Source organism: Kogia breviceps, chromosome 2 (genome assembly GCF_026419965.1).
Source record: "Kogia breviceps isolate mKogBre1 chromosome 2, mKogBre1 haplotype 1, whole genome shotgun sequence".
NCBI classification, from domain to species: Eukaryota; Metazoa; Chordata; class Mammalia; order Artiodactyla; family Physeteridae; genus Kogia; species Kogia breviceps.
This window is the reverse complement of record NC_081311.1, coordinates 169,798,178-169,824,114: the sequence shown is the minus strand read 5'-3', so window position 1 is coordinate 169,824,114 and position 25,937 is coordinate 169,798,178. Positions and strand designations below refer to the sequence as shown.

Sequence of the window (25,937 nt, the reverse complement as noted above, 5' to 3'; positions counted from 1 at the left end):
AGTTTCTCATACTCATCATATCTGTACTTTTGAGAACTGACATTTTTAGTGATCTATTGGAACATTAGGAAAAGATAACATTAAAAAGTTCAGGATAATTATGGAGATGATTACGTTTTTCTCATTGGTCCATCTCAGTAGCCCCGTGGTAACTACTTAGGTCTACATGTTTATGTCATTTGATTTTGCTTTTGTCTGAGAATTGTCAGTTGGGTTTGAAGAGGCAGTATTTGTTTAGGGTTTTTGGGTAGAGTTTTGATTGCTTTGATAAAGTTAGGTGTATTATAATGGTAGCCCTTTATTAAGTGATCGTTTTTGGAGAATACCCTATATCATTTAGTTACAGTAGCAATTTTTTAAAAGTCAGTATAAAGTAGCTTAATCCAGCAGTTTTCAAAATGAGGTCTAGGGCCCCCTGGAGTCCCTGAGACCCTGTAAAGGGACCTGTGATATCAATGTTATTCTTCTAATAATGCTAAGATGTGTTTTGCCTTTTATACTCTCATTCTCTCACAAGTGTATAATGGAGTTTTCTAAAAGGTTACATGACATGTGATGATATCTTTGCTCCCCTGGGTAGTGGAATGTATATTTGTATACTCTTATATTTAACTTTTTCTCAGCTTTAGCTTTTTATAAGGTAAATATCAATATAAACAAAAGTTATTTGGGGGTCTCATAACATGGAGACAGTAAGAATTTATTTCAGTGGCTCAAAGTTGTTAGTGAGAACCTACATTCTTTCCATCTTTCCCTGTTCCATCTTCTGTGTATGGAACTTAATAAGCTGCGTATCAGCTTATTCTCAGACCGACTTACCTCAGTCACAAATGGCCACTGCCATTTGACCCAACAAAATCCAGCAGAGGAAGAGGGACTATTTTTCCTCCCTGTATTTGTCTTTTTCTAAGAGGAAAGAAATATTTCCCAGGAGTTCTTCTAACAGCCCTCCCTTTGAGGGCCGTTGGCCCGGAGTACATGCTCACTCTTTTTTTTTTTTTTTTCTTTTTCTCTTCTAAATTAATTAATTAATTAATTAATGTATCTATTTATTTATTTATGGCTGAGTTGGGTCTTCCTCTCTATGCGAGGGCTCTCTCCAGTTGCGGTGAGTGGGCGCCACTCTTCATCGTGGTGCACGGGCCTCTCACTGTCACGGCCTCTCTTGTTGCGGAGCACAGGCTCCAGACGCGCAGGCTCTGCGGCCATGGCTCACGGGCCCAGTTGCTCTGCGGCATGTGGGATCTTCCCGGACCAGGGCTCAAACGCATGTCCCCCGCATTGGCAGACGGACTCTCAACCGCTGCGCCACCAGGGAAGCCCCATGCTCACTCTTAACACCAATCACTGGCCGGGAACAAAGCCACCATTTTTGGTTTACACTAGTCAGAATTTGCTCTCTGAGGTGAGGGGTAGATGTCCAAACAAATTGGGGTCTATCAGCAAAGAGGTAGAGAGGAGGAGATAGCTGTGGGGAAGGCAATCAACAGTGTCTTTTAGGGCCAGAAGTAAGTAAGACCACTGACTAGTACTTTAATCCTTTTTGCAGTTCATAGCATTCTTAGGTTAAGAATATTTTTGTTCTAAGCGTTTTCTTGTTTGTTTTTATAATAATGATTTGTATGCTTCGTATTTGCTTTTAGTAAAGTAGGTTAAGCTAAATTTATATATTTATATTGCCTACCTATTTATATCTAGAAATTTTAATGTACTGAACTAAAAAAAACACCATACCACTGGGTGCAAATAATAGTAAAAATAATGGCCACCATTTACTGAAGAACTCCAGGGTGGAAGGTGCTGCACTAGAAGCACTGGACATGTCCGTCTCACAAGTCTGGTCTAGAGTCCCCATTTTCCAGATGTGGAAACTGAGGTTTAAGGGATCAATTTGCCTGAGACCACTCAACTGTTAGTATTTAAGATATGTCTATGTCTTTCTTTCCTGTAAGTCAACACTAGATTTTGCTTATGTAAGTATTTTATTCTTGAGCATATGAGTTACGACAAACAAACCAAAAAATGCTGCCACACAGGGTCTACACAAATGCAAATGTAAATATTTGTAGGGCCTGATCCCTTTCCTCAGCTTTGAGCTTTAATGACTGAGTCTGAGTCCTTCCAGTGAGATGCAGGATACAGGAAATATATACACACTTGTAGGAAGTAATAAAACACCATTTGGTAATTCGGGTTTTTTTTTTAAGATAATAAAAATAAGGGAAGAGCTTATTCATGAAATTTGACAATATAGAAATATATAAGATATATGTTGATGTATTATATGAAAGAGGTACACACTTGGGACACATATGTATGCGTGTATAATTAAGTATCTTAAAGGAAGCCTATGGGGCTTCCCTGGTGGTGCAGTGGTTGAGAGTCCGCCTGCTGATGCAGGGTACACGGGTTCGTGCCCTGGTGCAGGAAGATCCCACATGCCGTGGAGCGGCTGGGCCCTTGAGCCATGGCCGCTGAGCCTGTGCGTCCGGAGCCTGTGCTCCGCAACAGGAGTGGCCACAGCAGTGAGAGGCCCGTGTACTGGGGAAAAAAAAAATGGAAGCCTGTGTTTAAAAATATATATATATATATATATATATATATATATATATACCACAACAATTGTTGGAATAGAGCTCAGCTTAGCCAGGTCTAAATTTTCATCCCTTGAGAAATGAGGCAAAGTAATTTAATATGTTGGGTGGGAAGGAAAAGGTTAGGATTTAGGGATGGAGTATAAACATGAACTTCTCAAACACTTATTAATAGAAGGATGTTATACATGATAATCATGGAAGTAACAGGGTGGAGTGTTACAGTCTTATTTTTTAGCTTCTTGCATATTAGTTGAGAGAATTGATTTTTAGGCCTGTATTGTTTCCAAAGTAATAAATGGGTTGTATATATTCAGTAGTTTCTTTTGGCACTTGGACCAAGATTTTAGAGTATCACTTTCAGTTACAAGTTAGGAATTATGTCTCAGTCTAATTTTTGGCAGGAAGGGATTTTTCTTCCCAGGGAACTAGTAGTTGTGGCCCAGTAGAGTTAAAATACCCTGAGTCTGTACTAGCACTTGCATTTTGTAGCCAAGGTGAAGTCACTCACCTCCTATCCAAGACTCAACTGAAAAGTACATTGGGCTGTGAAGACTAAATCTGATGATGAAGTTGAAAAGCTGCTTATTGCCCAGAGGGCACATGCTGTGGGTAGAGGGGCCTGCAGAGCAGTGCGCAGTCCACAGCAGGGAGCAGCACCGCAACAGGTGTGAGCACACATTGCATTCCAGGTGCTGTGCCCTGCGCTTCGTCCCCCACCCAGGTGTTCGCCTCCAGAGAAGCACTGGAAGCTTTACCAAAGACTCTCTCATATGGAGTCTTCTGATTCCATGAGTTCAGTTAATTCAAAGTGAAATAAACATTCTCCTCCCTTGTTACAGTCTTATATTGGTAGATTAAAACTTCCACTGACTTTGTTAAGCTTGGTAGACTTTGTTTCTTTGAAATGTAGAAGGGGTACTTTGGAGTTTCCCATGATGTGAAGGTTTTTTTGTTTTTTGTTTGTTTTTTAACTGAAACATCTTGACCTAAAATTTAACACAAGTTTCTTTCTTGTTTATTTTGTAAAAATACTTAGGGCCATTTTATTTGGCCTTATGGATGTTTAAGAGGTATAAATTATTTGGCCATTATTCCAAAGACCTGTAATTTGTCAGGATATGTTTAAGCTTTGATCAGAGTTTATTTCTTAGTTCTCCAGGGGACTTAGTTGGATTTTGCCTTTAATCTTGCAGCACCCACAGATCCAGAAGAAATCTCAGTACATCAAATACCTTTGTTGTGATGATGTGAGGACCCTGCACCAGTGGGTCAATGGTATCCGCATCGCAAAGGTAGGTTTTCTTTTGGTTTGATAATGGAATGATGGGTGCTTAATGATTATATGGTTTTTGTTGTCATGATAATTATCCTGTTTGTTTCATGTTCATGATTTTGCCAGTGTCTAGTTTTCTCAGGCCTAAGTTTCATGTTTTAAATGTCTTTCATTCTTGGTGATGGGGATAAGCTTTTAACACTTGGTATCCAAGGAATAATACTGCTGGTAAAAGCTTATGTAGCATCAAAGTGATATATTTGGGCTTTGGAGAATGTACTATATGATTCTTATATAGCAGAGTTTAGCCTAAGCAAAAGAAATTTTTTGAAAATTAAACTGCCCTGGGGTTGGGGGAAGAATGAATAGGTGGAGCATGGAGGATTTTTAGGGTGGTGAAAATACTCATACTCTGTATGATACAGTGGTGGGTACATGTCCTATACATTTGTCCAAACCCATAGAATGTAAACACCAAGAGTGAACCTAAGGTGACCTATGGACTTTGAGTGATTGTTACATGTCCATGTAGGTTCATTGATGGTAGCAAATGTACCACTCTAGTGGGGGATATTGATAATGGGAGAAACTATGCGTGTTTAGGGGCTGTGCATGTATATGGGAAATCTCTGTACCTTTCTCTCTGTTTTGCTGTGAACCTAAAACTGCTCTTAGAAAAGAAAGTCTTAACAAAGTTTTTTTAAAGGACTTCTTAAAGATGATCATACATAATGCTTGAAAGGGTATTCAGTTACTTTTAAGTTAATATAACTAAAAATAAAATTTATTATAGACATAAAATCAAAGTTGCTTTAAAAGTAACTGAAAAAAAAATTTATATTGTTAATGAACATAATCAGAATCAAGTGTTGACTTCTTGCTGCCTTTCTCAAAATGAGGACAAATAAGAGTGGATTATAATTTACTGGTATGAAAAGGATTTTTGAAGTATTATAGGTATTTTAATACAGACTTTGAGTCAGTAAACGGAAATGTGTCCCCTTTTCCTATCCCACACATCCATACCATACCCAGTAAAGTACAGATGTCATCATTTACTACCTTCTGTTTAGTACGGGAAGCAGCTCTACATGAACTATCAAGAGGCCTTGAAGAGGACAGAATCAGCTTATGATTGGACCTCCTTATCCAGTTCCAGCATTAAATCAGGATCCAGTTCTTCCAGCATCCCAGGTAGTTTAAAATGTCCAAAGAACTCTTTACCACCAACAGGAAGGTGTCTCTATAGAGACTGATAGAAGACATGGTTATCTCAGAGTGAGTTTTTAAAACTAGAGCCATGCCTGATTTCTAAATTATAATCAATAGGTGCATGTGCTTTCATTTATTTATTTATTTATTTTTAGAGGGGATAATATCATGGGTCAGTTCACAAATGTGTTTGAAACGGAAAACCGGTAAAGTGGTAAAGCCAGGAGTTTTGTTATATACTTGTAAAGTTTATTTGAAACTCAGTCATATTGCTGAAAACAACTGTTGATGCATAATTGGGGGTAGAAAGTTGCTTGGAGAAGAGTACTCCGAATCATGATGAAACTGCCCTCCTTCCCCACTGGTTTCCTGACATTTCAGCAGAGTGGAAACAAGTGGAATTAGTTCAGTATCACAGTTAAGGAAGCTATTTAAGTCATCAAACTTTGTAAAATTTTCAGAGGAAATAGTGATACTCAAAAGGTGCTTAGTTTCAGATTCCCACATCCTTTAAACAAGGATGCTGTGATCACATCTTAAGATAAATGCTTCTTTCCCTTCAAAAGTTCCATAAATGATATCTGTGTCATCTAAAATCATAATTTTTTTCTTTGTTCTAACAGCCCATGTTATGAAATAATTACGTTAAGAAGTATTTGATTTAAAAGATGTATGACTAGATCTCATCCCTAAATAAGTAAATAAAAACACATTGAGAATGTGTATATACATGGGCTAGTGTACACACACATATTCTCTATTCTGTCCACCGAGAGGGCTAGTAGCAGTGAGAACACTAAGAACCTAGACCTCGGTTTCTCGATGCCATTTTCCAAAACAAAGGAGCCGAGGCTCTGGAGTGGCTGATTCTAGGGCTGTGGCAGAGAATATATAAGATGAGCCTGGAGCATCATGTGACAAAGGAAGTACTCAAAAAACACACAGTGATGGGAGTCTGTAAAAGGGGCCCAGGACCCAACCTGAGAGAGTGCTCAGTGGCCAAAGCTGGAACAATTTGAGCAAGAACATAACATAGTATAGGACTGTAATCCAAATTATAAAATAAATAGCCATCAGTCCATGGGGATATAAATAAATTATTGAATTAAATAAATAAATGGAGAAGAAGAGACAAATATCCTGTACAGGTTTCTAAATAGATTTATACAGATACTCTGCCCTCAAGGAGGCGGCACTTAACTGCCCTCTTGTTAAGTGTGGGCTGTGTGAAGTGACTTGCTTCCAAAGAGCACGGAGTGGGGAGGTGTAACCTTATATCGGAGGAAGCTGACAAACCATACCGCGGCCAGGTGATCAAGGTAATAAGTCATATTGATAGCATGTGCCCTTGCTGCAGTGTGATGAGACTGGCACTTTCCCTCTCTTGGTCTTCCTCCCCAAATCCCTTAACCTCAGAGAAAAGGCATCAGACAAATCAAAATTGAGAGACATGCTACAAAATACCTGACCAGTACTCCTCAAAACTGTCAAGGTCATCAAAACACAAGGAGAGTCTGAGAAACTGTCATGGGAGACATGACAACTATCTGTAATATGGTAACCTGGATGGGATCCTGGATCAGAAAATGGACATTACGGAAAAACTAGTGAAATCCCAATAAAGTTTGGAGTTTAGTTCGTTTTTTTTTTTTTTTTAAGTATTGTTTTATATTCTTTTTTTAAAAAAATTTATTTTTTGGCTGCGTCAGGTCTCAGTTGTGGCGTGCAGGATCTCTTGTTGCGGCACGTGGGCTTCTCTCTAGTTGTGGCACATGGGCTTAGTTGCCCCACGGCATGTGGGATCTTAGTTCCCTGACCAGGGACCGAACTGGCATCCCCTGCATTGCAAGATGGATTCTTAACCACTGGACCACCAGGGAAGTCCAGAGTTAGTTAATATTAACATGTGTAGGTTCATTATTCATGACACATGGGCCAGAGTATTGTAACATGTTAATAACGAGGTAAACTGGGTGCTAGGCATGTAGGAACTCTGTGCTAGTTTTGCAACTTTTCTGCAAATCCGAGACTATTCTAAATAAAATGTTTATTAAATTGGGGGGGGGAGAAACCTTTGTGGCAATGGATTAGGAAAGGCAATGTAAGAAGAGCACGTCACAAGTATGATTGTAGAAAATGGAATTAAGGGAAAGATGGAGGGAAAAAATGATGTATACTATTTTTTAAAAATTTATATAGCACTTAACAATTCAAGTGCTTCCACGTGTTACTTCATGAAGTGTTATGGTGCCTTTTCCCACTCCAGCATCATCTGTTTGTATACATCGTGTTAAGTATTAGGTAGACTTTTTCAGGTAAACTGTAAAATCATACATATTCATGCTGAAGAGAGCTCAAGAAGTCACATGTTCCAGCCTCTTGTCTTATAGGCTGTTGTCCTAGATATTAGATAGGGATGAAGAAAACAGTAGGTTTTATCCTATATTGCTTATATTTTTACCCTGAGGATGCTGTCTTAACTTTATCTAAAGGAGTTTGTGGCTGTTATCTTTGCAGTACTTTGATGAATTTGGCTGGACTTGTTTAATACTGCAATCTAATAATACCCACGTCTCACAGAGTGACTGGATGGGACTAGCTTTAACATTTGAGTCTCCACCAGATGCCAGACATTGGGCTAGGTGCTTCTGCAAGGCTATCTCACCTGACTTGGAGTCTAGTGAAATAATCTTTCCAGTTCCCTCACCCTGGATGTCAGTCAAATTACACTGTATCCTCAGCCATTCCCAGGTCCATTGAAGATGTGTTCATGCCCTTCAGGAAGCCAGGCTATGGCACCGCTGCTGTCTTGTGATGTCAATACCTGAATCCCTAGGAAACACACTTCTTACTGGGGATCAGATTCTCAGTATCGTTCATTACTGGGATAAAGGAAGTAATCATCATGTATAGATCTGAATTCATAAGTGAGAAAGCTCTGAGATGGCCTGGAGCAGGGGTATATAAAAAGATTGATTCTCAATGTAATGAAGATATGACTGAACAAAAAATAACCATTCATGGTTCATTAGTTCTCTCTCCTTTTAAAATTTATTTATTTATTTATTTTTGGCTGCGTTTGGGTCTTCGTTGCTGCACGCGGGCTTTCTCTAGTTGTGGCGAGCAGGGCCTACTCTTGGTTTGCGGTGCGTGGGCTTCTCATTGCAGTGGCTTCTCTTGTGGAGCATGGGCTCTAGGCGCGCGGGCTTCAGTAGCTGTGGCACGCGGGCTCTAGAACGCATGCTCAGTAGTTGTGGCGCACGGGCTTAGTTGCTCTGCAGCATGTGGGATCTTCCCGGACCAGGGCTCGAATCCGTGTCCCCTGCATTGGCAAGCGGCTTCTTAACCACTGCACCACCAGGGAAGCCCTCATTAATTCTCTTATTTGCTAGGAGTTCTTACAAGACAGGTTGTCAGGATACCAATAATGTTACTTGAACCTTTTATTGCAATTACTGATTTCTTGTGGTGAACTATTTAAAAAGAATGGAGATTTCCTATTCGCCCTAGGACAAGAGAAGTTTTCTAGTGGAAAACACAGGCTGTGTTTGTGTGAAATGAGTCAGGTAAAAGTAACTGGTTGCCGTTCTGCATCGCATCTGATCTTGAGTGAAAGAGTTATCCAAACATACATATTCATACGTCACAATACTGACTTATTTAATCTGATATTTGAAAATCTGTTTCAAACAGAGTCTCAGTCCAATCACTCCAATCAGTCTGATAGTGGAGTGTCTGATACACAGCCGGCAGGACACGTCCGTTCCCAGAGCATCGTGAGCTCCATCTTCTCCGAGGCCTGGAAGCGAGGCACGCAGCTGGAAGAGTCTAGCAAGGTAACACGCTCGGGTCAGGGTAGAGGGGAAATCTGTAGTGCTCCAGGGGTGTAGCTTGTTGTTCCTTTATTAGGAGTCTTTCTTGGCCTTATTTCAGTATTCTTTCTTTGCTTCTCCTCAGAAATGGACATTTGTGAATTGGCTCTGAGGATCTAAGATCTCAAATAAAAAACAAAACTTAGCAGTTTTATCAGTGGCTCGGGATTTTAAGAAATAACACTTTCCACTCTTAAATCAGTTTGGATGGAGCAACAACACCCTCCAGTGCCAATGCCTTAATTTTGTTCCAAAAAAACTGCTAAGTGTTGATTACTTCTTTATTCGTTATTAATTTAGTTTATTCAGACTCATTCCTCTATCTTCCTTTTATGCTTTTTGGCATTTCTCTGCACATTGATGAAGTTTCTCAAATTATAGTTTATGTGGAAGACAAAAATTCCAATTAATCCCCTTAAAATTTAGGATCCCTGAGCCTTGCATAGAAGGTTGTTGATTGACCCTGAAGGACACGAGTATAATTATTGCAAGACTGTTTAGAAAAATAGAGAGGTTCTTTAGCCTGGTTGAAAGATACCGTATCAAACTGCCTCTGAAGTCCTGTGGGCTTCGGCAGTGCTCCCAGCAGTGTCCCAGCAGGCGAGGGCACACAGCGTCGCAAGGAGCCAGTAGGACACCCGGCCTGGCCATTTTGCTTTCACCCAGCAATCATTTTGATTTTTCATCGTTGTCATTCTTGTCTGAATCACTTACATCAGTACGTTCATCACTGAGAATTAAGTGGCTATTTCTCCTTAGTTTATTCCTTTATTTGCATATGTGGTTGATCCACTGAACATGGAGAGGGTGGAGGGAGGCGTATGTAGCCCAACGGGGTGGAACACTTTCTCTTAGAAAAGTAAATATTTGAGAATTGCTTCTAATGACCTAAATTCTCAAGACACTGGCAGTTTAACTCCCTTATCAGAGGCTCCCACTTTTAAGAAATACTTTTTTTTCCTTCTTGTACTTAATCAATTTGAGTGGAACAGCACTATTTGGTGCTGGTAGTCTGTATATGTCGTAGCGAAGCCAGGTTTACACAATTCAGATACCTAAAGAAAAGTCCTTTTACCTTACTAAACTTTTAATGGTGTTATCCATGTGCATTTTAAATTGTACAACTACCCAGTTGTTATGAGAAAGGCCAAGGAAAGCAAAGATCCACATGGTCTGTGACGAAGCAGTGTAGTCCCTCGTGGCTGGCACGTAGTGTCAGAAAGACCACGAACCCTGCCATGCAGCAGTGACAGTGTGTTTGAGTCTTGACCCCCTGTGTGTTTCTTCTCCTGTTACCTCAGTCTCAGGTGCCAAATGAGAAGGCCAGCACAGCTAAGGTCTACTACACCCCTGCAGCAGCCAAGACAGGGTCAAGTTAAGGTCGGGGGCTGTTCTTTGGAAACACATTAACCTGGGTGACTCCTGTAACCAGATCTTGCAGACTAATACTTTTATTTTGATGTGCAATTATTAAAGGAACATGTGAATGTCCTGACGGGCATTAGAACTCAGCCCCGTAATGAGCCTTCTAGTCTACTAACCTAAGCATTCTTGACGCTAATTAGATGTCATTCAGAATTGGAAACAAATGGTTTATCTTGGATCCTCATAGTTTGTTCAAAGAGCCTAAAAGATGTACCCAAAGTTGCTAAGCCAAGAGTTCTTCCTCTGCTCTTTCAGAAGTACATGAACCACTTTCATGCATGAGCAGCTCCATGAAATAAATGACCAGATGTGGTAATCTGGGCCAAGAGGGGCCCACATGGGCTGGTCAGCAAGTTGTTGGCGAACTCTAGCTCCTATTTCTAGGTACATTTCCTTTACTCTAGCCTTCCAAAGTTTCCTCTCATTTTCTTCTGACTTTTTTTTCTGTATGATATTTTTATGATCTTTTGCTGTAATGTTTATGAAGAATTTCTTTATGTATTTTCCAGTAAAACAAATGTAAAGAATACCCCCCCTTTACCTGCATTGCTGGACTTCTGTGCATGTTGGATGCAAGTGTCTCACACGAACACGAGTGTGTGTGTCAAGCTCATTCATTCCTGTGTGACTGTGCACGCCTGCTGAGCATACTCATACTCTCACGTGTCCGCTCACTAGCATCAAAAAGCCATCCTCATTCTTCGGGAGGCCCTCCACCAGCACTCCTAAACCCAGTTATGGCATCTGCTTGATGTGGATGCGGTCCTGGACTGAAAGGTGAACTCCAGCCATCACATCTCCCTTTGCCAGAGTCTGGGGGCGGGGGAGGGGTGCGGTTCCGTGCTCAAAGGCCCTCTAACTCGGGGCAGGGTGTGTGAAAGCCAGAGGCAGAAATCAGAGGGCCCAGCACCATCCAGACAGCTTGTGCAGCAGGAAGTTTTCCCCAGGTTGTTAGGCAGTCTGGCTGTTTGAGAAGATCGTGGGGTAAACACATTTTCTCTGCGCCCTTGTTGCCCAGGGAGTTAGATTTTAGCCTTCCCGACATTGTCCATCTTTATGATCACCAGCTGCTTCATCCTTTCATGCATGTCTCTGATTCCTTGCTTTTTAGTTTGACAGTCAAAGCTTACCTCTGTAACTGTTGTGTTTGTTGTGTTTTCTCTCTCCCAACCTCCCTTTTATCCTCCTTTCAGGCCAGAATGGAGTCTGTGAATCGAGCCTACACTTCTCTCATGCCCCCTTTGTCCCCGCAGCCTAAGCCGCTCACCCCCTGCTCTGCCTCACAGCCCTCGCCGCCCCTGCCGCCGCCGCCCCCGCCCCCGCCGCCGCCCCCGCCGCCGCCGCCCCCCCCGCCCCCGCCGCTGCCCAGCCAGTCGGCCCCTTCTGCGGGCTCGGCAGCCGCGATGTTTGTCAAGTACAGCACAATAACCAGGCTGCAGAACGCCTCTCAGCATGCGGGAGCCCTGTTTAAGCCTCCCCCGCCATCAGGGATGCAGCCTCCCTCCTCGACCTCACAGGCAGGGAAGCCTCAGATCCTGGTGCCGCCCAGCGGAGCCGTGCCCCCGCCGCCGCCCCCGCCGCCTCCCCCGACCCCCGGCTCGGCTATGGCCCAGCTGAAGCCCGCCCCCTGCGCCCAGGCCCTGCCGCAGTTCAGCCCGCCCCCGCCCCCGTTGAAGATTCATCACGTGCAGCACGGCGCTCCAGCAGCCCCTCCGGCGCCGCCCCCACCTCCTCCCATCCCCGCACCCCTCCCTCCCCAGGCCCCCCCCAAACCCCCCGTGACCGTGCCCCCCGCCGTGCCACTGGCTTTGTCACCTACACCTGCTCCTCCCGTTCCCCCAGTGAAAAAGCAGCCAGCGCTTCCTGTGTCTCACGTTCCGCCCTCTCCCCCTGCTCCTCCTGGCCCGGTCCCCCCACCCACGCTACCCAAGCAGCAGAGCTTCTGTGTGAGGCCCCCTCCCTCTCCGCTGTCTCCGGCGCCCTCCGTGGTGAAGCAGATAGCCAGCCAGTTCCCCCCACCTCCAACCGCGCCCCCCGCGGAGGCGGCGCCCTTGAAGCCCGCCTCAGCCGCAGCAAACGCGCCTCAGTCCCCACCTGCTGTGAAAGCTAAGCCCAAGTGGCAGCCCAGCTCTACCCCTGTCCCTTCTCCGGACTTCCCTCCTCCTCCCCCCGAGAGCAGCCTGGTGTTTCCTCCGCCTCCGCCTCCGCCTCCGCCTCCGCCAGCCACACCCACTGCTGCCCCTGATAAAAGCGGATCTCCGGGCAAAAAGACCAGTAAGACGTCCAGTCCGGGGGGAAAGAAACCTCCCCCGACCCCACAGCGCAACTCCAGCATTAAGTCCGGCAGCTGTGCGGAGCACCCTGAGTCCAAGAGACCCTCAGTAGACAGTCTAGTCAGCAAGTTCGCAGCGCCGGAGCCCTCGGCGTCTCCCGGGAAGGAGACGCCGCCACCTCCCGCAGCGCCCCCCAAACCTGGAAAACTCAGTCTTCCCGGAGTTCTCCAGCAAGGGGGTGTGTCGGCAAAAGCATCACTTCTGAGTGGGCGCGGCAAAGACTCCGTGGTAGAATTCCCTTCTCCTCCTTCCGATTCTGACTTTCCACCCCCTCCGCCGGAAATAGAGCTTCCTCTGCCCCCCGTAGACATTCCAGCAGTGTTCTCGGGAAGCACGTCTCCAAAAGTGGCAGTGGTTAACCCGCAGCCACAGCCGTGGGCCAAGACGACGTCGATCAGGAAGGCCCCTCCGCCCACGCGACCCAAACGGAACGACAGCACCCGCCTCACGCAAGCTGAGACCTCCGAGCAGCCGCCAATGGCCACGGTCGTGCCACAAGTGCCCACCTCTCCCAAATCCAGCCTTAGTGTCCAGCCTGGATTCCTGGCTGACCTCAACAGGACACTGCAGCGGAAGTCCATCACGCGGCATGGCTCGCTCTCCTCCTCGCGCGTGTCCAGAGCAGAACCCACAGCCACCATGGATGATATGGCATTGCCCCCACCACCCCCCGAGCTGCTCTCTGAGCAACAGAGAGCCCGTTACGGAGGCAGTCATATATCAGGCTATGCAACGTTGCGGAGAGGGCCGCCTCCCGCTCCCCCTAAAAGAGACCAGAACACCAAGCTCTCAAGAGATTGGTAGCTACCGTAGGGCTTTATTTCCGTGGGATCTGTAATCAGTTCTACAGTCAGCTCACCTGATCATCTACGAATTCAGGCGTTCAGAGCCTCTTGGTATGATGTTGCTGTTATTCAGGTAGTGTTCAGCTATATGTGTGTGTACGTGTGTAGGTACACACATAGCTATACATAGATAGTGTGTGTATGTATATATATGTATACATATATGTATATGTATATATATAGCTGAAAGTGATTCTATTTATTCTTTTTCTCTCCTAATCTGAAAATGGGTTTTGTGTATTTTGGGTGGCAGCGGCATGGAAGGAGATGTGTGTCCTGCCTGTCCCTTATGATTTCTATTATCTGTCATGTGGATTGGACCAAAAACTTCTGACTTATTTAGAAGGTATTTTATAAATGTCCATGCGCGGCCTATCTGTGCATGTTGTATATTATATATTAAGGATAGATGTATAATGTGCTGCTTCTCAGTTTGAGAAGACAACCAGAATGTTTGGTGTATCTATGGGGCTTTTGTGTTTGTTTTTTCCCCAGTTGGCTGAAGTTAGAACTGCTTGACTGACATTTCATTTACTATACATAAAGGGGCACTTTAATCAGGAAAACCTCTCAGCTTCATAGAACGGGTAATAGTGCAGTGTGGGGAAATTTTCAGACACTTATCTGTACGTGGTCGGTCGTGCATAGAAAAAAGTAACTACATGGTGTAACTAAACCATTCTAATTGCAAAACTGTTGCCATGATCCCACAGGAATCTAGGATGTATTCTGTCACAGGTAAGCCCTTCGCCTGTAATACATGGATAATTTAGTAATATAATCCTGCATAGTTCTTTTTGTACTGTTGGGATCCTTTTCATGAGCTTGTGAAGCTTTAAGTTTGGCTTCATGATTCTTGCTTTGATTTATTGTAAGAGGATATCCAACACGATACCCTTGGAATGCTCTGTCCCAGTGTGTCTTTCGGTCACCAGTTACCTCCTTATAGTGTGTGCTGTAGGTAGATGCCGATTACTAGGTATCTGTAGACAATTGCTATATCAGGTGTACTCAATCCTTTGTCCAGTCCAGTATGTTGCATCATGATGAAAAACAAAATCACCTTCTGAAATGTGTCTTTTTTGTATATTGCTCTCTAGAAGGATGGATGATTAGAAAAGAGAACAAAAGTGGCCCCTGTGCAGCTGTCATTAATCAGGTTTTTTGTGGCTAGTAATGTGAAATACAAAGAAGTGTGGGACTATCATAGAGGGAGGGGGAAAACGAGTTTTTTGACAGTTTCACCCATAGTGACTGGAGCACACTAGGGTCCTTGCTTGTTGTAGCCTGGTTGTAGAGATTTGTCCAGGTTACCAGGTGTTCTGATGGGAGTTGTATAGTCCAAATACAGTAACTGACATTACATATTATGCATATGCAGTTTGGTATAACATGGAATCATTGCTCTAAGGACACACTATAATTCTGTATGCTTCATACTATACTCCTAGATGCTTTTTTTCCCCACTGTGAATTTTCCTCGGTATATGAGAGCAATGTGTAATTGGCTCATCAATTTGTGATGATAAATTGACCGTCAGGTCAATCTCAGAGCTGCTTTTAAACCAGAGAATAAAAACTACCCTCCCCAGCAGTGATAAATAAGCACACCTTGTAATGAAAGTCTGTGCCTGTTATGAATAGGGATTACCAGAGCAAACTGCAAAAGTCTCTGACACGACCCCATAAGGAAAAAGCGATGCCAATACAGTGGGGCAGAGATAGTAAATAATTAATTCAAGAAGCAGAGTTGTGCTGTGTAAACCGGATTTCCCTGTAGCCCATTCTCCAACAAAGTACTTCATCATAAAGAGAGAGTAAGAGGCACCCCCCAGCTGTCACAGATGTGACAGTATACTCATGTGTTTATAGAGCAATAAGAATACATACCATTGTGCATTTGTTACAGCCCTGCTTCTTTAAAAGATACTTTTTAGATCTTTTCAGTTGTTCACAAAGTTTTGTGTGCTTGATTGTTATGCTTATGAAGTGACCTTTAACACATCTGCGTTGTTAATTTAAGCATGCAGAGCAATTTGAAAAACTTTTGAGTACGACTGCCAAGCTGCACTGTGACCCATGAGTGAAGTGATTTCCCATTGTCTTCTGCCTGCAGCTTTAGATTCTAAGGATCGCCCTTATTTGTGGGATAAAGAGTTTCTAAGAATAGGAATCCAATGATATAAATATTCATCACTAGGGTTTTTTGTGGTGGTGGTGGTCTTTTTTCATATGAAGGTGGGCAACTTCAGCTCTCCTGGAGGGAAAAAAATCTTATGCCCTGTCTTCATTCCCTCTCCATTTGAGCCCTAAGATCCAGCCTTTTTTTTTCAGTGGGGGATTTCCCGGGCCTTCGTGCTTGTGTCAGTCCAGATGGTAGCCATCCTGAACTGATGCTTCTGATGTATGGTTTTTTTTCTGAAAGAGCAGACATCCTTTAGAACACTAAGGACACTACGGAGAACAGGGCCAGAGGAGGAGCTGTATCATTTTTACCCCAGTCAGTGGCTTGTTGACTATTTGACAACAGGCTGTTTCCCTCTGTATTTCTCCAAAGACAGAAAAGGCTATTTAATCAACATTTTTTTTCCTCTGTGTGTGAAACAACTGAATCGAAAAAAAAAACCCAAAATGATACTTTAGATACACTTCTAGTGTTTTACTCCCCAGTGGTTTTTTTTGTTTGTTTGGTTTTTGGTTTTTTTTGAATTTGGATGTTTATTAGGATGTGGTTTCGTGAGGGGTCTGGGCTTTGGAGATCACTGTTATTTTTGTACTGTTCTTCCTCCCTGGTGTGCTCAGGGAGAACATACCGCCAGATGACACTAGTACTACGCCTTCTTTCACAGCCTCTGCTCGGCAGCTCTAACTCAGCAAAGCTGCTTCAGGTCCAGGAAGACCTTGGCAGCTGTCTTGGCTGTATCGAAAGATGAACTCATCCTGCTGTGGAGGGCAGTGCAAGCAGGTGCCCATCAGAGCTAGTGACTACATTAAGTGGTGACACCCTTAACTTCTACCACGTAATTTCAAAATTGGATCCAACCTATGCTTAAAGTTTTGGCATCAACTCTGAAGGGTAGCAAAGCCTGTCTGGTTAGATTATTCTGTACTGAAGCTTTTACTACTCAAATGCATTTTTTTTTTTCCTTAGCTGCTACAGAATTATACTCTTGGAAAAAGTAACTAACTACTACTGTAAAGGTTTACAGGTACCCACTTAACTGTAAATTGGAATTTTTTTTCACTTCTGGGGCTTTTTAAGGAAAAGTTACAGGAAACAATTTTCATCAGAACGTCTCACAGTAATGTAGACATGCTCATGTTTCACGGTCCTCCGACATCAAGGTGCTCCTGCCCACTGACGGCACATCCTGTTAAGGAAGGGCTGGGAACTCTCTTGGAAGTCCTCTCTCTGTAAGTTTACTTGCCACTGAAAGCAGTCCTGAGTTTATCAAGAAAGTTAATCTAAACAAAATTGGGGGATCATGAAGAATAATTCCAATAGAGTAACAACTCTGAGGTCAAGGTTATTAATAGCTGTGCATCCAATTAGAGTTTCATAAGCTGCTATTCTGGGAGAATACAACTGCTAATAAGTTCATGTCAAGGATGTAAGGCTACGATTAGCCTAAAAAAACTTCAGGTAATGGTAGGATTGGTTTGATTTGACTGTCAGGCCACCAACAGAACCCTTTGTCACCTTTTTTTCCCTCAGCTAAAAGCAGTTTTATGTTACAAACACAAGGTGATTTTAAACAAGGAAACTAACCTTTTCCTCGTTTTATGTATTACCAAATTTTTTATACAGTTTTCACATAGTTATAACTTATCTCACAGATTTAAGTTCAGACCAGTTAAAACTGTATGACCCTGTGTGATTATAGGTGTAATGACTTGCTCTCAATAACACAGGCTTCATAATTTGGATTTATACACTTGATAAGAGGACGTCTCTTTCTAAAAAAATCACTTTAGGTTGCAAGTACCTTTTGCCACTTGGAATTTTGTCTTATACACTTTATGTCATTGCATAAAGCAAGTTATTCCTACCCCTATAGGAATATGTGACCACTCACAAAGTTGAGATTTGATCCCTGCAGAGATGCAAGTAGTGCAGAATTAAGTATCCCAATATCTTTTAAGATTTATTTTCATTTAAAAATTGAACAGAAGATCATTGTTAACCCCTTTACCAGACTCCCTCAAACTAAACAAGTGCTCGGTTCTTAATTGTGCCCTTGGAAGATCTATATGTAAAAGAAATCTGAAATTTAGCTGTAGTATAAACTTACTAAGCAAAAATAAGCTAAACACAATATACTTGATAAACACTTGAAGGAATTAATCTCCAGTTGGTTTGCTCTTTGCTTGTTGAAGTAATAAACCATTTAGAAGAGGAAACATCTGCTATAACCCCCAGTGCCTTGAACTCTTTTGGAGGATTAGCATTAAAAAAAAAAAAAAAAAAATCCAACAGGCAAACTCTGAGGTGCTAATGAAAGAGAAGGAAGGTGTTTCTAGTTTGTGCAGAAACAGGAAAAGTGATGGTCTCACAAGAGATGGCTTCATCTACCTAAACGGGGTCTGGCTGCTTTCTACCAAAGACATTTAGAGAAGCGAGTCGAGTCAGTCAGGGTGATGGTGAATACTACATATTTAAAAGATGGCCAAGTTCAGAAGTGAATGTTGATCATGGATGGCTATTAATACCAAGCTCATCATCGAAGCCTCAACCTCTTAGGCAGAACATGCTTGTGGCACTTAAAAAAAAAAAATCTGCATTTTGGAAACTGTCCATTGTTAAGTTTATTGTAACCTAATACCAAAAACTGCCATTTTTCATGATTACCACCTCCGGTATTTTTCTCTCTACTTGTAAATAATTCCTCCTAGAAAATAAGCATTAACTGGAATGTTTCAAATGATTTTGCTTACTTTTATTATCAGCCACTAGTGAACTCCTTTTATAGAAATGTACATTTAAAATATTAGCTTGTGCTAAATGTCATAAAAACACTGTTTACTGTTTTAAAGAAAATTGCACATTTAACTGGGATTGCTCCCAGTTGCTGACATCTAAGCTGTGGGAGCTTTGCCATAAATAGATACAATGTAGGAATATACCTTATTAAAGCATGAAAAAAGCAAAAGGAACTACATTAAAAGTACTGGATAGAAGATGTTATTCAGATGATTATGCACACCTCAGTAAAGATGAAGTTACAGTTTTTCTTTCAGCTTTGTAGCTATTATTTTCTTCTGCTTAAATGTACGCTCTCATTTAATTATGTGCCTTGCTCCCTGATTGTGCAAACCTATATATATATATATAGATATATATATAGATATATATAAGAGATATATTCAGTACTACTGACCATGTTTTTGTTCTACTGCTGGATTAAGTTATTTTCCAAGTTACTCTTGCCAGTTACTGTCAGTAAACTATTGTAATGGCTTAGGACAGTAGTCATACAGTGTAATTTTTCAGCTACGTGTTTTCCTTATGTCAGCTTATCCAACCCTTAATAAAAATACATAGATTTCATTTAAACGTCAAAACTGTACTTGATTGTTTGTAGATCGGCACCACTAAGAGCCTGGTTTTGCTGTTTATGTCAAGGTACCCAAAATAGAGAGGCTGCAACACGCACATGAAGTGTGAAGGTAAACAAACTGTAATTTGATGTGTTCAACCTGATTAGCCTGTAAGAAAATAACTTTTAATATTTTTTTTCTTTAAACAAACAAAATACAACTAGGTACGAACTAGTACATAAAGAGGTGCTTTTTGTTTCAAAGCCTTGTTACCACAATCATGTCTTGGACTGCCATGTCTGTCAAGGTATGTATAAATGTGGATTCGAATGTATTTACAAATCATGTTATCATTTATCAAAGTGGGGCAAAAAGAACAGAAGGTCTCCTTTTTTATATTAAAAGAAAAGAACTGTATGTATTTGGTGGAAAGTGATCAAAAATCTCAGGTTCACTTACAGCAAAAATAGGGACAGAAAGTAATTATTTAGTGCAACAGGGAAGGATTCTCTCTGACACACTTAAACTTACCACCTTAGAAAAGAGGTTACAGGAGTTCCCTGGTGGTCTAGTGGTTAGGATTCTGGGCTTTCACTGGTGTGGCCCGGGTTCAGTCCCTGGTCGGGGACCTGAGATCCCCGTAAGCCACACAGCACAGCCAAAAAAAACAGAAAGAAAGGAAAGAAGTTACTTGCAGAAATACATTCACAAGACATTTGTATATACTTTGTAGGATTTTATTTAGGCCAAGTTCTTAGTACACAGCAACAATTAATTTGAAATACAATTTCAAAATTAAAAAGTGAATGTTCCCGCAACTCATCTGGAGGTGGTTTAATGGCACACAAGAAACGTTACTGGCAACAGACTGCTCCCTCATATTTTCCTACATGGGTTTTTACTCAACTCATAACACCAACCCTCCCTCTGGGAGCTAAAAGTATAACTGACCAGATCACATATTGTTTACATTCTTTTTTGTAAACCATCTTGTTAAGAAAAAGATGCATGGACACATATGATAAAAACTGCGTTTCCATAGAATTCTGAAGTTGCAAAAGACGTTTCCATTTTAATGTGAAAATAAGCTTTTTGTCTTTTGTTTGATTTTTTTTACAAAAAACCTCAAGATATTTAGCAAGGATCATTTATACACAGCTAGGCCCTGTCATTTGTCAATTTTTTTTTTTTAAAGAATTATGAGATTCTCAAGAAATAGGAACAAAGATCAGCATAAAATAAACATAAGGTAATGAGCGCAATGCCTGTTTTAGAAGTGTTTTCTAAGGCTCTCTCAAATAAGGCTGTGCTGTGCTTTTTCTAGTGCCCAGACACTGTAACATTTTAGCTACATACACCTTATGGAAAAGACCATTTGTACTGAGTGTAGTTTTAAAAGGGTTAAAATGAAGATTACTTTCACTAATTAAGGCTACACTCAATACACTCCTTTAAACAACACTCTAAACGGTATTTATGGAGACATAGCATCTTTTCAAGTATCTTCCTTAAGACATCCAGTAGAACTTTAAAAGAAACATACAACACAGTTAAGACCGTTGTAGAAAGTGTACCAGGCGCTGAGTCAGGAATTCTACCTTTGTTAACTAGCTGTTATTTGAAAAGGAAACATCTAAACCTCATCAGTAATGGGATTGAACTAAAATTTCTGAATTCTCATCTAGCTCTAAAATTCTATGACTAAGTAAATCATGTGAGGGAAATCATCACCTTAACACTGATCAGGAGTTCCTGGCCAAAGAAGTTCAGAAGTGAACAGATGGGAAGTGATGCAGATCCCCATTCTTTTCCAAGACGTAGCAACCACCTGCCAGTTCCTCCATCAAACACTTTTCAAAGGGAGAGGTGGCCTTCAGGACATGCCATGCTGTCTCCACTGAGGAGAAAAGGTGGTAAGAAAGTACCAAAGTACCAGTTCTTAATGCAGAAAGGTCACCTGCTAAAAGCAAATGAGCATAAGAGGATAAAAGCAAACTACTATCATTTTGATGCCTCTCAAACAGAAAAATCTTCAGTAATATCAAGAGACTGCTGAGGAGCACAGCTACATTACAGAGACCACTGTGAAGACACATAAAACAGTCTCTCTAGCTGGGTAATAAACAGCGGCAGGAGGGGGAAAAGAAAGGGAGGGACGAAAATGTCTCACCCAGTGACTCTTAGGAATGCAGCAAGAGTAGCAGGCCCTTAACCCTACTGTAGGAACAGCGGGTGCCCCTGGAGAAGATAGAAAGCAAGTAGCCAAAAGATGGAAAACAATGAACAAGACATCTTAAAGGTTTCATATGTATTTCAAACACAGCAGGCTGAATCTCTCAAGTCTAGATTTTGACACATTGACACTTTTGGTTTTCAATTTATTGCCTAGGCCATAACGTCAACAAGGAAGTATATTTTCATTTACATCCCTATGGCCTTTCAAATAGTAATACTTTTAAAAAGGGAACAAACTCTTAACCCCTCCCCCCTTTTTTTTTAAGGAAAAAGGGAGTGGACACAAGTCAAAAACACTTCAAGAGGAAAAAGATTCCCTCTAGCCTGATAAAATGGTTGCCTACTGGTCAGCAGATTTTAGACTTGGATCATCTGCCACAATATTATGTAGCATGTAAGATTTCTGCACTGATTTAGAATTCCTACTACCAACCATCTTGTAGTGTATAAAAAGATAAATGGGGGAAACTTATGATAAAACAAATACTACCCTCACATACTATTAATAGCATGCAGTCTATGAAATGTTACATACATTAAAAGTCTCCAATGACTTTAGGTCTGGCCCATCATTACACAGTATCCTTCCAAAATGATATATAGAATTCAAAACTATACAAAAATTTAAAATATGCAGAAAATCCAACAGGTGTTATTTTTAAAACAAAAAGTCACACATGTTAGTACTAAAAAATAAAGGAAAAATCAGCTGACCCGTGGATCCCTCTGCGGCAGGTCTTCAGCCTGAAGGACTTCACTGACGTCTTCTCGGTTCCCCAATCCAGCAGAGGTCCAGCAGGCAAGCTGACCACCACCAACTCCTCTTGCACAATTGTCTTCTGGGCTTCTGTAGGTGTGAGCTGTGGGCACTATTTACTGGATTTCAAAATACCCTCTGCCTTATTAGTCCAGTAAGTTTTCTCAGCGAAAAGCTATTTAAATAACTCTGAACAACTAATTTCAAAACAGTTTTCCTAGTTACACACCAACACTAAGAAGAGTTTAACCTCTCCAAGTATAGTCTTGGTTGCAGCCATAATGAAGCTGAAGGCTCAGAGGACACTCAAGGGCCATTACTTTGAAGGAAGACAGGGAATAAAGGGTGTCAGGGTGACCTAACAAAGCATGAAGTGTAATGTGTACTGGAGGCAAGTGAATGAAAACTAAATTCAAAGTGCTGGAGAAATCTAAAAAGAGCTAACTTGCAGTGTGTGAGAAAAAAACCTGCAACCGTAAAGCAAAAATCTTGATAGGAAACACTGTACCTGGGTCTCATTTAAATGGTGGTAAGTTTTCTGCTCTGATAACAGATTCACAGGTGGAATATTAACTCTGTCTACACCATCTGAACTCCCTCACACCTACTACCCTTGTTCATTTTTCAATCAAGTTCCTCTCTCTGCACTACCTATTATGTTCAAGGCCCACGTTTGAATTATATGTAGCCTACTGCCTCTCACCTTTCCCCCAGCACTGGGAAGTCACCTGGCAAAGCTCTCTTCTGGCCAAGTCACTGGGACTGGAAAGGACCCATGGTGGCTTTGGCCTGTGAGCTGGTGTGTCATCACAGTATTCACCTGCTGAGCAGCAAGGTCTCCTGGATGTTTTTCAATATCTCTTATACTGATTACAGAAGAGAGGATTAAAGCCATCTGCCTTCCAAACTCCACTGAATCTGAAGTTGTAATTGTGCAGATGAAAAAAAGTACTTGAATAAGTATTTGGCCTTATACCACTTATCCCACTGTTCTTAGTCTGAGAGATAAGGTTCAAATCCTTACCAAGAGCAGCTACTTCAAAAGCCAATCACACAAAATCAGGGGGCTATTTACCTCTTCTAAGTGAGTAAACAGTTCAGCAGTAGCTAACACCTGCCATAACATTCAGAGAACACAGCAGCAAGCCTTTTTTTCCCAGTGACTGTCGAGACTTGAAAATAACTGCTATTAAAAAAAAACAAACAAAAAAAACCACCTAATTTTTCTAAATAGTGAAAGAAGTAAAGAAATAGTTGGTCTGACCTCTAAGGTCCTACTCCTCAAAACAGCACCTAAGGCAAGGGTTTAGGATGCACTTCTGCAGTTCAACCTCTAGAACCTTAGGTACCCTCGTGTCTACCTCTGCGTGCCCACTTGAGCGCACAGACCAGGCTGCACCTGTCACACCTCTCGGTGCACTGCCAGCAGTGGCCATGCAGTCTCACACAGCAGCAGCGCAGTAGAACAAAACCACCTTCAGAATGTTTGGAGACTCAAATCATTCTTATAATCTACGAACTGAGAAACATGAAGGGATGCAAGTCAGCTCAACACTAACTCACTTGGTGCACTCAAGTGCTGAGAGAATGCAGGATTTACAGTGTTGAAGAGGAAATAAGCCATGTGAAACAATTATAAAAATGGTTATGTATGTATGGTATTTAAATATTGGTTCCCCCTCCTCATCCAAGTGGAAGGAAGTGTGGGGCTGGGGCACGCCCGCCCTGGGCCACGAGGCTAACCACAGGCACTGCAGATCATCCAATGCCACAGATTCCGCAGGAGAACTCCCACGCGTGTACAGTATTCCTGAGAAAGATCCCAGATTTCTTTTCTGAATCAGTTTTAACCTGATTTGTTTCAAATAGTTATGCTGTTCTACCTCTGATATATTCAGAAACCGTCACTTTATCTCAGTCCAAACAGCTCAGCATAGTATAAGTGATGGCAGAAAGAGCCATTTGTTCAAACTCAGCTTGCTTTTTTGTTATAATACTGAGGGATAACCAAAAAAAAAAAAAAAAACCCCAAAAAACCGTAAGTAGTTTTTGTCATTTGAATCCTTCATTCATTTCACTGGAGGGGAATCCCCAGGGCCTTTTGATACTCTGGGAAGGCCTGACTATTCCTGTGAGGGAAACACAGCCTTGCTGAGCTTTACTCAGAATAATGCATGATAGACTCCACATAATTCCCAGGAAAGAGCCCAGTCACTCCATTCATAACTCCTTCATACCAACCATCGTCATTCTTCTTGATGACATAAATAATGGCTCCTTCCTGAAAGGACAGCTCATCTTCCTTGTCTTTTGTATAATCATAAATTGCCACAACTAGAGGGGGGAAAAAAAGGATATGAAAAACAATAACGTTCCTAGGAAGGTAAAACCAAATAAATGAATATCTATCCTTTCCGAACTTCTGCAGCACTTCAAACACAGTGACTTTCTAAACACAGGACCCTCCCTGCAAATTCTGTTTTCTAATACCCAGTCCTACACAGTAGAATCCCATCTTGAGCTTAGGTTCAAAACTGTATAAATGGCCAAAATTAGTATTTAGTCTCACTTACTGTTCAGCAGTCTCTCTGAAGAGATACAATCCCAGAATAGGGAAAGATGGCTGTTTCTTCAGTTGAGCTTGTTCAAGCACCATATTATGTAAAAACACATACCTTTAAACATTAGAATTAGACTAGTGTAGTGAGATACACTAGGAGAGGCCAGTGAGAAAATGAGAGAGACTGAGGGAAGAGCAGACTTCCATCTGCTTTCTCACACTTTCTAGAGCCTATGCCCATTCACTGAGAATGGTGGTTGAATTCCCACAGGTTATATGTGTGAATGACGGGCATCTACTGTATATATTCTTTCAAAACACATGCTGCATTATGCCACCAGTTTAACATATCCACAGTAACAGACTAAAAGTGTTAAGAAAACCAAGATACCTGTAAGCTCTCCTATGATTTTCATTACTTAAATAGCTTGGTAAATGGGGCCTTTCAATGATATCTGGGACGATCTCTGGTTCCTAAGTGTTAACATTTTCCTCAAGTTTAGTTACATTGGGATACCCTATAACTTGCTCAGATCCACTTGAAGATTTATCTTTTTTATAGAAAGATCCTCTGTACTTTTATTATACCACTCAGAATTTCACTCAATAAATCTCCATCTATCCATTTTAAGAAGCATATATTGACTTTGTTTCCTATGCAACCTTAATCCTAAATAAATAATTAAGAAATGGAAACTAAAACAGGGACTTTTGATATAGTGCAATTTGTTCCAGTTAATTTGTTCCTGGCCTGCTTTAAGTAAAATTCAACAGCTTTCTTAAACTCTGAATATTTGCCTTTACAGTGATCTAGGATGCCAGAAAACACTTTAGAGGGACCTAGAAAGAGTTTAGTGTGTATTTCTAACACCTAAACAGATACAATTAAATGACATACAAGTTTAAAGAGAACACAAGATATGTAGAATACTTAGTATTTCTAGTCAATGTAGTATTTTTTAGCTTTTTTGGAGGGGTTGATAACATTCTTGATGCTTATAGAAATGCAAACCCACTGAAAAGTAATTCAGAGGAAAATATCCACAAGTCCTGTTAATTCTACACCTTCTAAATCTCTCAAACCCAAACACTTTTCTCCATCATCACACTCACTGCCCTAATCCGCGCAGCAGTCTCTAAACGGGAATACACATATCACTGTGGGGTACCTGAAGGTTTTCTAAGCAGCATGAGTGACAGATGATTTTACAGAGTTTCTTTCTAGATCGTCAACTTTTATAAATCCTGCATCTAAATCTGATCTGCCTGAGATGATACCCTCTGTCAAGC

The 25,937-nt window shown here is 41.6% G+C and overlaps 2 protein-coding genes across 56 annotated transcripts in view; one reads left to right on the top strand and one right to left on the bottom strand.

Annotated features, from left to right (window-relative positions):
* RAPH1 (Ras association (RalGDS/AF-6) and pleckstrin homology domains 1) overlaps positions 1-19,119 on the top strand; it is a 90,669-nt gene extending 71,550 nt beyond the window's left edge. For 5 of the 6 annotated variants that reach the window (XM_067026645.1, XM_059053365.2, XM_067026646.1 and 2 more), the window contains exons 11-14: positions 3,791-3,889; positions 4,944-5,064; positions 8,776-8,918; positions 11,573-19,119. In XM_067026645.1, coding sequence (XP_066882746.1) covers positions 3,791-3,889; positions 4,944-5,064; positions 8,776-8,918; positions 11,573-13,516 — 2,307 coding nt within the window. In that variant the 3' untranslated portion in view covers positions 13,517-19,119. Of the gene's footprint in view, positions 1-3,790; positions 3,890-4,943; positions 5,065-8,775; positions 8,919-10,888; positions 11,550-11,572 lie in introns of those variants that run through there. The other variant, XM_067026647.1, reaches the window with a different exon arrangement.
* Positions 19,120-19,810: 691 nt separating this feature from the next.
* The window catches only part of ABI2 (abl interactor 2), a 105,291-nt gene continuing 99,164 nt past the window's right edge, over positions 19,811-25,937 (bottom strand). For 25 of the 50 annotated variants that reach the window (XM_059053413.2, XM_059053412.2, XM_067026626.1 and 22 more), the window contains one exon: positions 19,811-24,421. In XM_059053413.2, the coding sequence (XP_058909396.1) occupies positions 24,246-24,421 (176 nt within the window). In that variant the 3' untranslated portion in view covers positions 19,811-24,245. The remainder of the gene's footprint in view (positions 24,422-25,937) is intronic. The other 25 variants (XM_067026632.1, XM_067026614.1, XM_067026624.1 and 22 more) reach the window with 3 other exon arrangements.